Here is a 15,386-nt window from a genome sequence, read left to right as displayed (position 1 = left end):
TGTGTGGCATAATCTGATTCTGATGTGTCAATCACTAGTCGTCCTTACTTTGGTTTTCAGAAAGCACTCTTTAATGTTAACCCAATTAAAGATGAAAAAACAAAGGAAAGCACTCTTTTTATTCTTTTTTTGAATAACAAGAGAAAAGAAGTAAGAAAGAAAGAGGTTAAACATTACGCCTATCTTCACCCTGCGTAATCTGCAATTACGGGCCATCCTGATGCATTCAACTACCTTAGAAGAACGTGTTTAAACGATAATCTCCGATCGTTATCAATAAAGGCAGTGATACGTGTAATCATCGATGACATATTTTAAAACTCCTATTCTTTTTGAATCACAGCAATTGCCTTCTTCCCATGCGGTATTACAACCAATGTATTTCGAGAAACCTAGAACCCATTCTATTCTCCAGAAGAAACTAAAAGAAAAACTCTTAAATATGGAACTAACTATCTAATAAAATATTCCAATTCCCTTGCATCTCTCGTATGTCATGTATTTTGGGCTACGTCTCGAAGATAGTTGAAAGACACCTGTTACTGTAAATTGCCCGGAGGCCACCACTTGATGCATTTGTGATGTTTTGGGCCACCCTTAATTTGCTTCTTGAGGCACCCTGGCATTCATGAAAAAGGCTCCGTCTTTATTCTTTTCTGGGCTCGAGTGGAGAGTATATATGCATTGTCAATGATTAAAAAAATCTTAAACAAATGTTATCTTATAATCATCTCAAATTATAAAAAAAAAACTCAAATCAATATCAAAACGATGATATATTATTTATTTATTTATTTATTCATTTCAAACACGTCTCAAAAGAGACATATGTCAACCTTTTAATTTTATAATTTTTTCTCTTTTTGTTGCTTTTGATACCAAATAGTAGTGAATTAAGATTTTTGATATTTACAATTTAAAGTCAGTATACACTTTGATAATTAGATTTAGTTTTCATGTTCAAATTAATATTTAAATTTTAATTATATTATACAAATCATAAATCTTTCCAAAGTTTTTGTTCAACATTTTAATTCTATTTATGATTTATATATCAAAAATTAAACTTAAATTTTAATTAGAAAATATTAAATTAAATCTTGATCTCGTATAATTAACATGCACCTACAATTAATTTATTTATTTTGGTTGAGTAAAGGTATTAACGCCAGGTCTAATTAATCTACTTCAAGAGCATGCTCTCCTGTCTAATTACACCAGTAACCACATTCGGTGGTTGATCAAACTTATGCAAGCCACACGAGCGAGTCCAAGCATATTTGGCAATGATATATGTTGCCTTATTACCTTTTCTCTGCGTATACTGGATACGAACTGTCTCAGCTCTACTGACGAGAGCATCGATGTGCAGAAGAATCATCAGACGACTATCATCGTTGGTTTTATTAAGAATTAGGTCCACCGCCTCTTTGTCGTTCGTCTCTTAAAAAAATTGTTTTTCTCCCCATCTTCCAAACTAGTCGGAGGCCCTCATATATTCCCCACAGTTCAGCTTCAAGGATGTTGCATAAACCAAGCTTCCTTGCAAACTCCCGTATCCACGCTCCAGTCTTATCTTGCGCCACTCCACCGCAAGTGGGTCTCTCGATATTGGTAAATAGACACTCCTTGACAGCTAGCCAAAGGAGACTTTGATCCTGGGGAGGATTTGGTGTTTTGCAATGGTTATCCACACTTTCTCATTTGGCATATCTTCTGTTTCAGTCAAAGTGTTGTATGCTGAGCTGACCGACAAGCTAAGGTTCTTTGTTGGCTTCCATCCTGAAGAGTCGTTTAAATTGTTACTGATCGGGGGAGGGAATAAGTCTAGGGTATTCATAACATTCTATGGGAGTAAAAGATCAAGTTCATTCAATTTTCATGTTCATCTTCATTGACTAGATCCCTGACAACACTCTTATTGTTCATAATCTGGTTTGGTTGAAGGCGGTATTCGCTCGGGGGGGCCAAGGTCTTTCAGCCAAGGGTCCTTCCAGAATTTAATGGTCGAACCATTCCCGGGGATCCAGGTAATATTGGCTCTAAAGGTAAGCCAAATCAGTCTAACACCTTTCCAGAGATGGGAGCCTTTTCGGTCAGAGAGGGACTCCTGTATGCTTTCCTCCATTCTATGTTTGCTAGGCATGGCCTTAACCCAAAGTAGATCGGTTCTAGATGTAAGCTAAAAGGCAACTTTCATGAGGAAAGTCTCATTTTGTTTTCTTGAGCTGCTTTATTCCTAACTCATCACGTTTGACTAGTTGGCATACGAATTTCCAGTTCATCAAATTAATTCCTCCCCTATTATGCGTTCTACCCCAGACAACATTTCAAGTTCTTCGCACACTCCTTTGGAAAGAAGAGTAGCCTGCATGGTATAGTAAAGGATGACGAAGAGAACGGATTTAGCAAGAATAATTCCGCCGGCTAAAGATAAAGATATTCCTTTCCATCCGGCTAAGCGGTCTCGAACTCTTTGAATGATATGTTGGTAGGTGACCTTTGTAATTCTATTGTGAAGGAGGGGGACACCTAAGCATTTCTCCAGGTCCTTAACCTCTTGAACACCCAAATTTATGCTGGTTGTTTCACGGGAATGGGTGGAAACTTTCTTGAAGAAGTAGGTATTTGTTTTGGTGTTGCCGACCTTTTGGCCGGAAAACACCTACAATATATTTTAAACAACAAAACCTCTATTATGTTCTTCTTAATACCTTCCATTTTTCAACTGTTCAACGATTAACAAGTATGCAACCATTATCCATCAAATTTTAATCATCTCAAAACATCATCTTTTTTTATTTGACTTATTGAAATGATTTTATGGCAAAATAACACTTTTGTAATGAAAAGACAAATCAAAAGTCCATCTCCCACTTCCATGCCAATTATTATAGGAATTCAAAGCTCTTTTGTTTTAATTTTAAGTCGATGAACGTGATTAATTTCACATGTTCATTTCAACACAATTGAGAGCAACATAGGGACCACAAATTAATTACATCTTTGGCTATCTCTCTAATAATTTGCCCTTGAAGAGTGCCCAAAACATATACCTAAAATCTGCTGTCAATGGCAGTGGGGGTGTGGAATCCAAAATTTATATTATAAGCCAATTTGCAGGCAAAACTAACTATGAAGGAATGCTTATTTTCAATTACAGATTTTGATAAAAGGTGTTTCAAATATATATATATATATATTTAAAAATTATCATATACAATACAAATATAATATTTGAATGATATCATATACTTCCTCTGTCCTATTATTTGTTTACTATAATCCATACATATTAATTTCTCTTAAGCATGATCCATTTGCTAATAATACTTGGTGGTGTTGCACTGGCATGTGCTGTAGTTTGCTGGATTTATAATTTCAATAATCAGAATTTTTATAATTATATTATATCACGAAGACCAAATTTTACGTACACGGAATTTATCGACTGTACACCACTGAAAAACATCTCTACTTTCCACAGGAGATAAACACAAGAAGTAAATTGCACCTCTGTTTTGTATTTTGTTTGTAAGATCATAACTTTGACCATTTATTTGTTGTTATTGAGTGAGAGTATTGAGCAGTGAAACCCTAGTTTTTATCAAGCTCCTGAAGATTTTTTCACTGCTGCTTTCGACGTCAAGTATGCACCGTTCCAGCTCTTGCATTCTGTTCAAAACTATCCTCAGTTCATCGTCTTTTGTTTCTTTCTCAAACCCCGCATGTTGGCCTCACCGATCTGTTGGAACTCTTTGATACTTCCATCGGCCGCAACTTTCTTGGCCTTTTTCGACAGTATCATCCCCATCCATGACGATTTTCTCGAACCAAACGACGTCGAAATCCCATCAAAAAGGGCAACCGAGACTATAACGGTCGTTTCGACGACGTCACCGATGACTCCGGTCAGCTCGGTGTCTGCGATAGACACAAAAGCCGATCCATACAACGAACACGGCCCGACACGTCGAATTTTCGGCAAGAGTTTAGCCATCTCTTTAGCCATCTTCTTGCGGCTTTTCAAATACAAGGCGATCCTCGAATTGTCTTTCCTCCTCAGGGCCACCCTCGCGGCGAGTTGTTCCTCTTTGAGTGCGAGGAACGACGATTGGAAGATGCCGTAAACGTCGACGAAAAGCAAGAAATCATCGAGGATCTTCTCGACCCATTTACGCTTGTGGCCCAACAGTTCACGCGTCTGATGCAGAGAATCATGCACGTCCTTTAAACGACCCAAACCATCACAAAGCCAAGCCGAGGTCCGGTTATTAGGGTTCCAAGACCATGTTTTGAGCTCAATGATATCATCTCTGAGTTGGGAAATCAGGGGGTGTGATCTACAGGGAAGAGAGATGGATCTAATGTGGTGAGAGATGGGTGGTTTAGATGGACGGTTTAGGGCTTTGTTTGGGAAGGAAAGGGAACGCCCGAAAAGCCAACCATCTCTTTTGATTGATTTGTTGGCTTTAGAGTTTGTTGCTTTAAATTATTTTTGTATTAAAACTCTATATATTATGTATAATGCATATTCAAATATGAATTCAGATTGATAGGGTGCTAATGTTGGGTTGTGGTCAGGATTGATAGGGTTAGCTGAGAAGCCAAATAATCAAGGTATTGGCCTCAGCGCTTCCATTTCACCGTTTCTGGTAGGCCTAGTTTAGGCCCCAACTTGCTGCCAAAAGTTGCAGTCCAGTGAGACGACAACAGCATTTCCATCTTTGAAGTAGAAAGATTCGAAACAAAATTAAAAGTGAAAGTAGTTAGCTTTTGGGATTAGTTCAATCATTTATTCCATTTGTTGCTCATCATTACGTTGTGCAACTTTCAAACTCACTCTTGGAATGAGACAAATTATGGCGTTAACTTTATTCTGGAGATAGATTTAAAAGCAGTTGTGTTGTTTGAGCCGTTGGGACGTGAAAACGAAAGCACCTGCGGTGTCTGTTTTGCTATTAACGACCAAAGGCTTGGGGTCCCCGTAGAGGGTTGTCGTCCTACGCCTACAATCATGTGATATTGATGGCATGACAGATTAAAAGACGCAGTATTATTTACATGGTCAACTACAGCAAAAAGCTAGCCTTTCCTACGTATTGGGATTTTGTTAAAAGCTTGGGTTGAAAATGAGGACCATGTGTCTTCTCCTCCAAACATTTCCCACCTAACCTTTTAATCTGAGTCATGACTATGGATATAGTTGAATCAACTTATATATGAAGAAAAGTGGTAATGATACGAGAAAAGAAATGAGACAAAGGTTATGTTGAGATGGAAATCCACTACAATCTTCATTTGAGTTGGCAGATTCAAATGGTCATCATGGCATGGGCATGGGATTTCTTAAAGGGTTAGGATGTTTCCCACTTTCTAATTTACATTTTAGAGTTAATATCTACTTTTTTTTATTTAATTAGGTACTTGAACTTGATTTTTTGTGTATGTAGGCTTTTTGGTCTAAAGTAGTACTTGGGATAAATGACTTATTTGAATCAAACCTAAAGTTAAGTTCAAGTATAAATTTGAATCAAAACGTCTAGTTCAAGCATCTAATTGAACAAAAAAAAAATTGGACGTCAAATTGAACCTCGAGGTCAAATTTAGGCACTTAATCGAATAAAAAAAAACTTGGGTTCCAATTAAATCTTGAGGCTAAGTTCAGGTACTTAATTGGGTAAAAAAAATAGATACAAAATTGAACCTCGGAGCCAAATACCAAAGCATTATTATTTTATCAATAAGCTATTTTATAAAACTAGTTGTTATTTTACACGCTAAATATTAACTCACAACTAAGATGAAATATATTGAAAACACGTGTATCATATTATTAATATATGTATACTTACTGCACAAACAATTTGCATAGGCAAAAAGTAACTTTTTTCATGCAGTAGATCAATTTATTATTTTTATTTTTATTATATTTTCGCATCAATTTAACTCTCGAAGTTGCTCAATTATATCATTTTATATCTTATCCCTAACTTAAAACCTTAAACACTAACCCATTACCTTTAATTCTTAAACCCTAAACCCTACACTATATTTTATAATTTAGGATTTTAAGTTAGGGGTATAAAATGATGCAATTGAATAATTTCGAAGGTTAAATTAAACAACTTCGAATGTTAAATTGAGTATACTACAGGAGTAAAAGTGAGACTTAAGCCATTTATATATGTTGTAACTCAACACGAAGCAATACCATTCAATTTTAAGAGAGATTTTCTCAAGACATGTTGTATGAATGTTGTACATGTAATAACGAATACATATCTAAAATTCATACGTTTAGAGGTCTTTGCATTAGGTTCGAGTTGGCTTTTAATACCCATGAAGTAACCTAATTGATAAAGTATGGATATTTTATGGACTCAATTAAAACATTTTGAACTTGTAAACCATACTTCAAGAATGGACCGTGAAATTAATCCTTGGCATTCGAACGTTAAAACTTTCTTGGCTTTAATTTCAGGTTCTGAACAGGAATCATTCCTCCACGTCGAGGCAGGTGAAGAGAATTTACCCAGATGGGTCAAAAGTAAAAAAAAAAACACCCATTTGAGTTTGGAAGGATTCTGCAGACAGACCCACTTTCGGTTCAACCAATAGTAAAAAGCAGCAAAGTTAAATATTTTATTGCGGTAATCGTCACGCACAAAAAGAACAAACATTGGATGCATGATTCCCCTTTATAGTTTATTTTCAAAAATGAAATTAATGCCACCTTTTGCTTTGTCAATATCATCATCATATAGGATTAAGACGTTGCACACATCTTGGTCGGTCGCGTTTTTAAGACTTCACTTCTTAATCCATCTACTCTACTCTTCATGCCTTCGGATCTTCTTCTCAATTTTACTTTTTCTTTAGGCTGTGTTCACTCCAAATAACATAAATTATAATATGTTAGACAATTTATTAATGCTAATTACTCAAATCTGAAATCTCTAAGAAAAGTAACACTCTCTTTAAATACTGAGGTCGTCTGATGAATTTACTTAAAGATTAAACCAAGCAATACTACTTAAATATAATAATTTTTTTGCACGAACCAAACGATCTCGGTGATAAATGAATTGTTGTTATTAAATCCGAGGTTCCGGGTTCGAACACTATAAAAACCAAGGGTAAAAATGTTAAATGTCGAGCGATTGAGAGTTATCTTTGAACATATACTAGCTTGTACTTGACTAGATTAATAGAAAAATATAACAATTTTATATCCGAAATGTCCTATTTTTAATCATAATTTTATATTTTATGAATCAAACACCTTTAAAGATTAAAGATACTATATATTTTGACACTTATATATCAATTTAATTATTGTAATTAGACGCAAGATAAATGTTGATTTGAACATAGTTTCACGAAAAATATCATTAATTTATTGTATTGTAATAACCAATGTATAAATTAAAAAAATATGATAAACAACTATATACTTGATGGACCTAACATTAAGAAAGTTGGAAAACTACCTATTATTTATCTATAAGAAGAATCCTAATTCCTTGTCTGGATGGATATCTTCGCCGAACATATATCACTAAATACAATTAACAATTTTGTTATTATTTTTAATATATTAATTGTGTACAATTTTGTACATTATTAATAAATTTAATATATTTTATTTAAAATTGTGAATTTATAAAAGTAGGAGGATTAAAAGTGCACAAAAAATATCAAAGAGAGACGTTATGCACGTATCTATCCCCGCCACCTTTTCCTTTGTATAAATCCCAGTCAACTGGTTCCAAGGCTTTTACTCCATTTTTGTTTTCGAATTTCGCCACTCTTATTATATTCAGGAGCGTGGCACCATAAATGCACCACAAAATTGGAGAAAAAATAACGGTGGAGGCTATAATTTTGCTCTCATAGGGCTGTCGCTTTTTACTTGCATAAAGTCATTGATTTGATTGATACAAGAGAATCCATGTTTTCATAGCCTTCAAGATCTTGCCTTGCTTGATTTTGATCCGTTATCTGTGTCTTTTTTGCCGAGCAGGGCGTTTCCGTTCATGGGCTGCGCCGCCTCGAAACTCGACCATCTCCCGGCGGTGTCTTTGTGCCGCGACCGATGCCACTTCCTCGACGGCGCTCTCCAGCAAAGCTACGCCCTTGCCGATGCACACGTGGCCTACATGCAGTCGCTCAAGAATTTGGGTCCCGCCCTCCGGCTTTTCTTTGATCAGATTCTGAAATCTACGTCCGGCGATGACTCCGCCGTGAAACCGCCGAAGCAAGCTACTCCGCCTTCCTCGCCGGACCATTCTCTCTCGAGTTCGAACTCGGATTCGCATATTCAGTTCGATACTGATTTGGAAGAGGAAGAGACGGATAAAGATTTTGGTAGCTCTTTCAACCAAATAAACACAAGTTATCATAATTATCACGGCAATACAAACCAGAACTGTGAATTCATCAATTCAGGCTGGAAAACACCGCCGCCTCCAGCTCCGAGGAGCGCCGCTTGGGATTATTTGAATTTTTTTGATGAGCTTTATGAGAGATACGAGTTACCTTCTTCTTTAAGCCAATCAGTGAAGAACAAAGAAGGATCTCATGATATTGAAGCACACCCAGTAAAGCAAATTCACAGAGATGAGAAGTCCAGTACAAATCACAGAAAAACAAAAAGAGAAGAAAATCAAAACGGAGAAGCTATTCCATTAAAGAACAGTGGGGCACCTGAGAGTGAGAAGAAAGGAGATACACCCACTGATTTAAATGAACCCAGAAATCAAAGCGATGAACGAAGTGTTTCTAAGGTAATGGAAGAACTACAGGCTCTGTTTGAGAAAGCTTCGGAATCTGGAAATGAAGTTTTGAAAATGCTCGACACCGGAAATTTTCGTTACCATCACAAAAAATCTGTTTATCAAGGTAAGATGTTTTTGAACTTCCCTTCTAACTTAACATTGAGTTTTTCATTTTCAATTACATAGTTTTGACGGTTACTGATAATGCAGGTTCAACGAAGATATTCCATATGATTACTTCGAATTCATTGGAAACAGAGTCATTATTGTCGAAAGAGAATATCAGTTCCATGGATGATGATGAGATTATTAGTTCACAGAATCTATCTTCAATTCTGAGGAAACTGTGTATGTGGGAGACGAAACTCTATGATGAAGTCAAGGTATGGGTCAAATGCTTTTGAATTTCACTTTAACTTTTCCTTTTTCTCATCTTGGTGAGCTGAAAAGGTGAATGACTATCGGTAAATACGAGGATCAAAGTATATGTTCTTAATGTAAAGCGTAGTTTTCTCAGGTTACCATTTCATTTATTGGAAAGAGCTACACCCATGTGATTTGAATAGTTAGAACTCAACCCAGTTGGAAAATTTAAAACTTTAGGGGACAAAACCCCATTGATTTAATAGACAGAGTTCCTGGAAGTGTACAATGGTTTACAATGGTTTATACAGCCCCTATAGCATGATCTGAAATTTGAAATGAAACCGTTATCTTTTATCCGTATAGGGTGTAATAGATATGGTACCAATGGAACTAGGACATAATTGATCTTGAACATACAGACTGATATTTTTAAAATTTCTTCCATTTTTTTGCCTTTTCTACACAAGGTCTAGTCTTTTAATGGTCATGGTGTGCCTTGTTTACTTGCATTTTTGAAGGCTGAGGAAAAGCTGCGTATACTTTATGCGAAGACGTGTAGGCAGATGAAAAGCTTGAACCAGAAAGGTGCTAATGCCCGAAGAGTCGACTCGACTAGATCTTTGATAAGGGTCGTATCTACTAAGATGCGAGTTGCAGTTCAAGTTATTGACAAGGTAGCGATTACTATAAATAAGCTGATGGATGAAGAATTATGGCCGGAAGTCCATGAGCTGATTCGCAGGTACATTTTCAATCTAGTGAACATTACTTTGTTTTACATGATTATATTGTGCAATTTTCAAGAACACAATGCAAACTGCAAATTACTTGTTTTAGATTGTTTGGAATGTGGAAGGTAATGCTAGAATGCCATAGCTGTCAATGGCGGAAGGTTATGGAAGCTAAATGTTTCGATTTCATTGCCCTGAACGAAAAGCTTAATGATGCTCATCTTGAAGTGGCAATGAGAGTAAAGCTTGAGCTTCAAAACTGGAGTCTTAGCTTCTCTAGTTGGATTGAAGCTCAGAGGGGTTTTGTCAAAGCCTTGAATGGTTGGCTTCGAAGATGTATTGTATATGAACCTGAGGAAACAGCTGATGGTGTATCACCTTTATCTCCTGGTAGAGGCGGAGCGCCCCTTGTATTTGTGATCCTTAACAAGTGGTCGGAAGCCATGGATAAAGATAAACTGTCGGAGAAGGAAGTGGTTGAAGCGGTACACGGACTTGTAATGAGCGTAAACCGAGTGGTGGAACAGCATAATGCATATATGCAGCAAAGGATAATTGCTGATAAAGATATGGAAAGGAAAGTAAAGATGTTGGAAAAAGAGGGGCGAAGGATGCAGAAGTTAATGCAAGCTCAAGTAAAGAAGATGACGCAGTTGGCTAGGGAAGAAAGAGATGCCCTTCTACCTAGAGACACCACACGTTGCAGTGATATTAGGGACGCTGGTAGTTTGACGAATGGTCTGAATCAGATTTTCATGGCAATGGAGAAGCTTGCTACCCATTCCAGGCAAGCTTATGAAGAACTACATAATTGCATAGAAGAGAGCAAGGCTCCTCAAGATAAACCCTTAAAGTCCACACCCATTCATGGTTAAGGTAACAATACGGCCAGTCAGCTTTTAAACCATGTAGTTTAGATGTTGAAACAAGTTATTCGATTGTGGTTTTGGCAGTGGATCTTGAGACCAGAGCCTCTGTAACTACTGGGGATGGTTCTTGCCTCTTGAGACCAGAGCATCTGAAACTACTGGGGATGGTTCTTGCCTCTTGGCTTTATTGCCTTCCCTTGCTGAAAATGAACTAACTCACTTGTGATCATGGTCGGTAGGCATCTGTCTACCCCCACATTTGTCTTTTTGATTAAGATGAAGTTTGAGTGTATTTTGTCTCTAGGAGATTACCAATGTGCTTTTGCAAGGTAGCCGTTTTCCATATCAGTTGCACTGTACATTAACCAGCATATTGTTAATTTGTTATTCTTTTCATTAGTTTTCAGCCTTCCATTGTTTAAGTAATCTGGTTCAGTTATTAGATGGGTAGAGTTCAGGCAGTTTCAGGGAAGTTACTAGTTGTTACTGTCCATCTAATATAATATCTCCTCATTATTTTCTATGTTATCATTCAATCAAATTTTAGTTTAATGTTTTTAAACAGAACAGGCTCAAGTACTTTCCATTTTTGTTCGATTGACATCATTATTAGCTTATTGTTGAATAGAAGAAAACATGAACATGTTTAAACGCACACCACCCTCATATCTGTATAAAAAAACTCTGTAAGTCTTCCATTTCCAATTTTCATGGCCACATGATAGATTTCCTTAATTACAGGAAAAAAAAAAGAGTAAATTTTGTTTCATTTCATCATATGAAAAGCATACACAGATCAATCTGAAAACTTGATAGTCAGTCGTACAAGGGTTCAATGGAGACAAATCTGCATAAAAATAAAATCTATGAAACATAAAGCTCAGCTTTTCCATCAATGAAGAGGCTCATGAACTCTTCTCCATCAACAGTTCCTTTCTCTATCAGAAGTTGTGCAAGCTTGTGGAGAATGTCGATGTGGGTTGTGATTATCTGCTTTGCCCTACTGTATGCAGTCTCTACGAGATCCCTTACCTCTGCATCCACCACATCCGCGGTTTCCATGGAGTAATCTTTTTGCAACGACATCTAAGAATCGAATTTACGAGTCAGATAAAGTAATAATAACAAGGAAAACTACATACATACAGAAGCTCAAAGGGCATGAGATCATGCAGGTAACAAAGACATCACCTGTGGACCTAAGAAAGGATTGCCACCACCTCCCCCAATGGCAACTTGTCCAATCTTTTTGCTGAATCCAAATCTTTCAACCATCTGCCTAGCCACCCATGAGACTCGCATAAAGTCATTTGATGCTCCCGTTGTCACATTTTCCTTGCCAAAAATTACTTCTTCGGCAATCCTGCACAAGTAATGAGAAAGCTTCTGGAATAAGGTCAAGACACGAATTGAATAGAAAGATGCAGGCGCCACCATATGCTATTGAAATTCCTCCTTTGCAGGATTTTGCTACATATACAAATCTAAGCTAACCAACCTATATCTCATCCAACACTAAAAGGGGTCTAAGATTAAGGTTGTGAATTCACCTCACATCAATTGTTTAAACAAAGATAAAACTTGAGAAACTGACCTTCCACCATGCGTGACAGCCATCTGGTTCTCTAGGTAGCTTCGGCTGTAGAGACCAGATTCAAGCCTCTCTTCACTTGGAGCAAAAAGGGTAAGTACACCAGCTTGACCACGGGGAATGATAGAAATCTTGGCCACGGGATCATACTCCGGCATAAGTGCACCAACTAAAGCACGGCCGGCCTCTGTGTATCAAAGGGCATACAGAAAGTCAAATACCCAGGATCAAATCATAAGCAAAGCAACAACCAGGGAACAAACACATACCGTGGTAAGCAACCAATTTCTCCTTCTCATCAGAGACAACAGCATTTTTCATCTCAGGTCCAGCAATGATCCTCTCCAGAGCATCAGATATTTCATCTTTGTTTATTTCCTTCAGCTCACGCCTGGCCGCAAGAATGGCAGCTTCATTCATCAGGTTCTGCAAATCGGCTCCAGTGAAACCTAGGGTCCTCCTTGCGATCTTTCCAAAGTCAACATCCTTTGCAAGTGCCTTTCCTCTAGAGTGCACCTGCAGAATAAAAAACCATGGATCAAGAGACGGTCAATGAAAGGATCGAAGATGAGCAACTCAACAATGAAGTTGAAGACAACAGCTCAATTTAGAAAAATCAAAACAGGAGAAGCTAATATCGTTCCAAGCTGCAATAAAAAGGCTTAATAGGAACAGAGGCATTAATAATTTAGAACAAAGGGCCAAGCAAAGGTTGACAATGAATTTGAAAGCTAATGACAAACTATTTCACTTTCTGGTTGAAAGAGAACAGAAACTTCACTGTGCCATTACAACTCTGAACATTATCTTTTCCTAGTGCAAGCATTCAATTTACTCAAAATAAGCCAAACGCATTGAAACAATCAAGTAAGCAATGGGTTGATAAATGGCTAACCTGGAGAATCTTCACTCTACCGGCGACTTCAGGCCTATCGACTGTAACCTGTCGATCAAACCTACCAGGAGTCAACAAAGCCGCATCGAGAACATCCGGTCTGTTAGTTGCTGCCAAAACAATGACACCGGAATTGCCATAAAACCCATCCATCTCTGTCGATCAAACAATGACACCGTATCGAGACCAGCTCCTCTTTGCCTCCTAACAGCATCAATCTCATCAATGAACACAATGCAAGGCGCCTTGGATTTCGCCTTATCGAATAAATCCCTTACTCTCGACGCACCAACACCGACGAACAACTCGACAAACTCCGAAGCAGCGGATGAGAAAAAGGGCACCCCGGCTTCTCCGGCTACAGCTCTGGCCAATAGAGTCTTTCCAGTACAAGGCGGGCCAACTAATAGACACCCTTTGGGGATTTTAGCTCCTAAAGCTGTGTACTTGACTGGGTTCTTCAAGAAATCGACAACCTCTTGTAGTTCCAATTTTGCCTGGTCAGCTTCGGCGACATCAGCAAAGGTAACACCAGTCTCCGGCATGTCAGGTTTACACCTGAAATGGCGAGAAAAGGTTGAAGAAACAGAGAAGAAAGGTAGATTACAGAAAGGAATTCTCAGTATTTTCATTCATATCTTTCATTTTGCCGATTACAACTCTATATATTGCTTAGATTTATTCAATTATTTATCGACAACTGTAAGATTCTTTCTAATAAACCCTAACTGTTTCCTTGTCCCAGTTTCTGCCCGTGAATCCTCCTTATCTGCTAGTAATTCCTCAGCCCAATTGTTGTGTTGTCTCAATTTGCCCTATCACCTGTCCAATTCCAGCATCAGGTAATTCCTTCCCTTTCACTTTCTCCTTTTTTATAATTCAAAATCACTAATTCATTTTCCAATTCCCTAATTTCTCGATCCTAATTAATTCTCAATTTCACATCCAGGGTCATGACAATACCTCTCCTGCAGTCAATGCTTGTCCCAATTATCGAAATAAAAAAACTACGATTTCAGTACAGTAAAATCCTCCCAGGTAGTATTCTCTGATCCCAAATTCACCCATTAAATTAATAATTGTGTGATTGTTTTTTTTATTTCTTTTCACCATACGCTTGTCTAATATCAGTGAAGGATAAACACGAAGCTGTTTTGACCTCTGGTAGATTTCGAGAGGTTACTGCTTTATCCCTAATCTTCTTTTTCAACAAATTAATGTGGAAAACAAGATGAATTTTTTAGTTTTCAGGTAACTACAATCTGTAAGCCACTGACTCTATTTTCTCTATGACTTTATAGTGTCCATAGTACCTGGCTGACAACTTCAAATTTTTCCTTAATGCCACTGATGTTTGTCTATATGCTGTAATTTAGGGTGCGTTTGGTTCACAGAATATAAGATAAGATTATAGGAATGTAACATTACCTAACACATTACTGTGTTTGGTTTATTTGGCAGGAATGTAAGATTACAGTGTTTGGTTGAAGGTATAAAAGATTACTGGAATGTATATTTTACCAAATTGTCATTGTTCTATATTTTTTAACAAGTAAAATTCTAAATATTTAAATACAAATTATTTATATAAAAATTCATCAATAATATATTACTTGAGTATTTAAATATATAATGTATTATTTTAATTTTAATTAATATTAAAATTTACATAATTTATGTAAAAACATATTAAAATTTTACGTCAACACAAGGAACGGATCAAAACTGAACAACACTGTCTGGCCCGGGAGATCGTCAACATTATAGCATGCGAAGGGCCTGAAAGAGTGGAACGTCATGAACTTCTAGGCAAATGGAGATCAAGGTTTATTATGGTTGGCTTTACACCCTCTCCATTAAGCTCATTCGTCAACAATACCATCAAAACTCTGCTGCAAAGCTATTGTGACAAGTATACACTTGAAGAGAGAGATGATGTTCTTTATCTCGGCTGGATGAATCGAGCTATTGTCGCTTCTTGTGCATGGAGATGTTATCCGATTGATAACTGTTTTGACAGTGTTTATACAACCTGTATTTGGAAAAAGAAAACATGGCAAAAACACGAGATTAGAGCTTACTTGGTAACCATGTCATTTCCAAGGATGTAATGTAAACAAGATGTTTCTATAGTTAAATGTTAGTGATTAATTT

At 37.1% G+C, this 15,386-nt stretch overlaps 2 protein-coding genes across 2 annotated transcripts; one reads left to right on the top strand and one right to left on the bottom strand.

The window, feature by feature from the left end:
* The first annotated feature begins 7,961 nt into the window (after positions 1 to 7,961).
* LOC120157194 (protein ALTERED PHOSPHATE STARVATION RESPONSE 1-like) lies at positions 7,962 to 10,800 on the top strand. Its single transcript, XM_039168422.1, has 4 exons — positions 7,962 to 8,904; positions 8,991 to 9,163; positions 9,665 to 9,888; positions 9,984 to 10,800. The coding sequence occupies exons 1-4, from the start codon at positions 8,040 to 8,042 to the stop codon at positions 10,750 to 10,752; spliced, it is 2,031 nt and encodes a 676-aa protein (XP_039024353.1). The 5' UTR covers positions 7,962 to 8,039; the 3' UTR covers positions 10,753 to 10,800.
* A 681-nt stretch (positions 10,801 to 11,481) lies between these two features.
* Positions 11,482 to 13,792, bottom strand: LOC120157183 (ATP-dependent zinc metalloprotease FTSH 1, chloroplastic-like). Its single transcript, XM_039168416.1, is given in 6 exon segments — positions 11,482 to 11,832; positions 11,938 to 12,109; positions 12,341 to 12,524; positions 12,607 to 12,853; positions 13,233 to 13,394; positions 13,397 to 13,792. Coding segments are annotated over 6 exon segments (1,368 nt in total). The 5' UTR covers positions 13,778 to 13,792; the 3' UTR covers positions 11,482 to 11,610.
* Positions 13,793 to 15,386: the final 1,594 nt, after the last annotated feature.

This window comes from Hibiscus syriacus, unplaced genomic scaffold, assembly GCF_006381635.1.
Source record: "Hibiscus syriacus cultivar Baekdansim isolate YM2019G1 unplaced genomic scaffold, ASM638163v2 tig00002840_pilon, whole genome shotgun sequence".
Taxonomy (NCBI): domain Eukaryota; kingdom Viridiplantae; phylum Streptophyta; class Magnoliopsida; order Malvales; family Malvaceae; genus Hibiscus; species Hibiscus syriacus.
The sequence above is the reverse complement of the archived record's forward strand: the minus strand, read 5'-3'. Positions and strand labels throughout refer to the sequence as shown.